The following is a 255-nucleotide window of genomic DNA, read 5'->3' on the forward strand; positions in this document are numbered from 1 at the left end:
TGGTGATGGTGATGATGGTGATGTTTTCCGTGTTCCTGCAGGCGGTTGGAATCATGGAGTGCGTCCTGAGGAAGTTCGGCTCCTACGAGAACTTCGAGGAAGTGACGGGCGGCAGCGTCCTCCCGAAAAGTCAAGTCTGGGCGGCCGTACGCAAATATCTGCAGAAGGAAGGCTGCGTGGGAGAGGTGAGAGCGACATCATCAACAACACGACATCATCAACCAGCTTTAGTTCAAACCTGCATTCTCTGTAACA

General features: G+C 52.9%; 1 protein-coding gene across 1 annotated transcript in view; it reads left to right on the plus strand.

Annotated features, from left to right (window-relative positions):
* Positions 1–255, plus strand: part of LOC118320860 — a 5,703-nt gene that overhangs the window by 999 nt on the left and 4,449 nt on the right. The window contains 1 exon segment of the mRNA XM_035651983.1: positions 2–185. Within this exon segment, the coding sequence (XP_035507876.1) occupies positions 2–185 (184 nt within the window).

The sequence above is a fragment of the Morone saxatilis genome, unplaced genomic scaffold (assembly GCF_004916995.1).
Source record: "Morone saxatilis isolate NCDOM2014 unplaced genomic scaffold, NCSU_SB_2.0 Contig11, whole genome shotgun sequence".
NCBI lineage: Eukaryota > Metazoa > Chordata > Actinopteri > Moronidae > Morone > Morone saxatilis.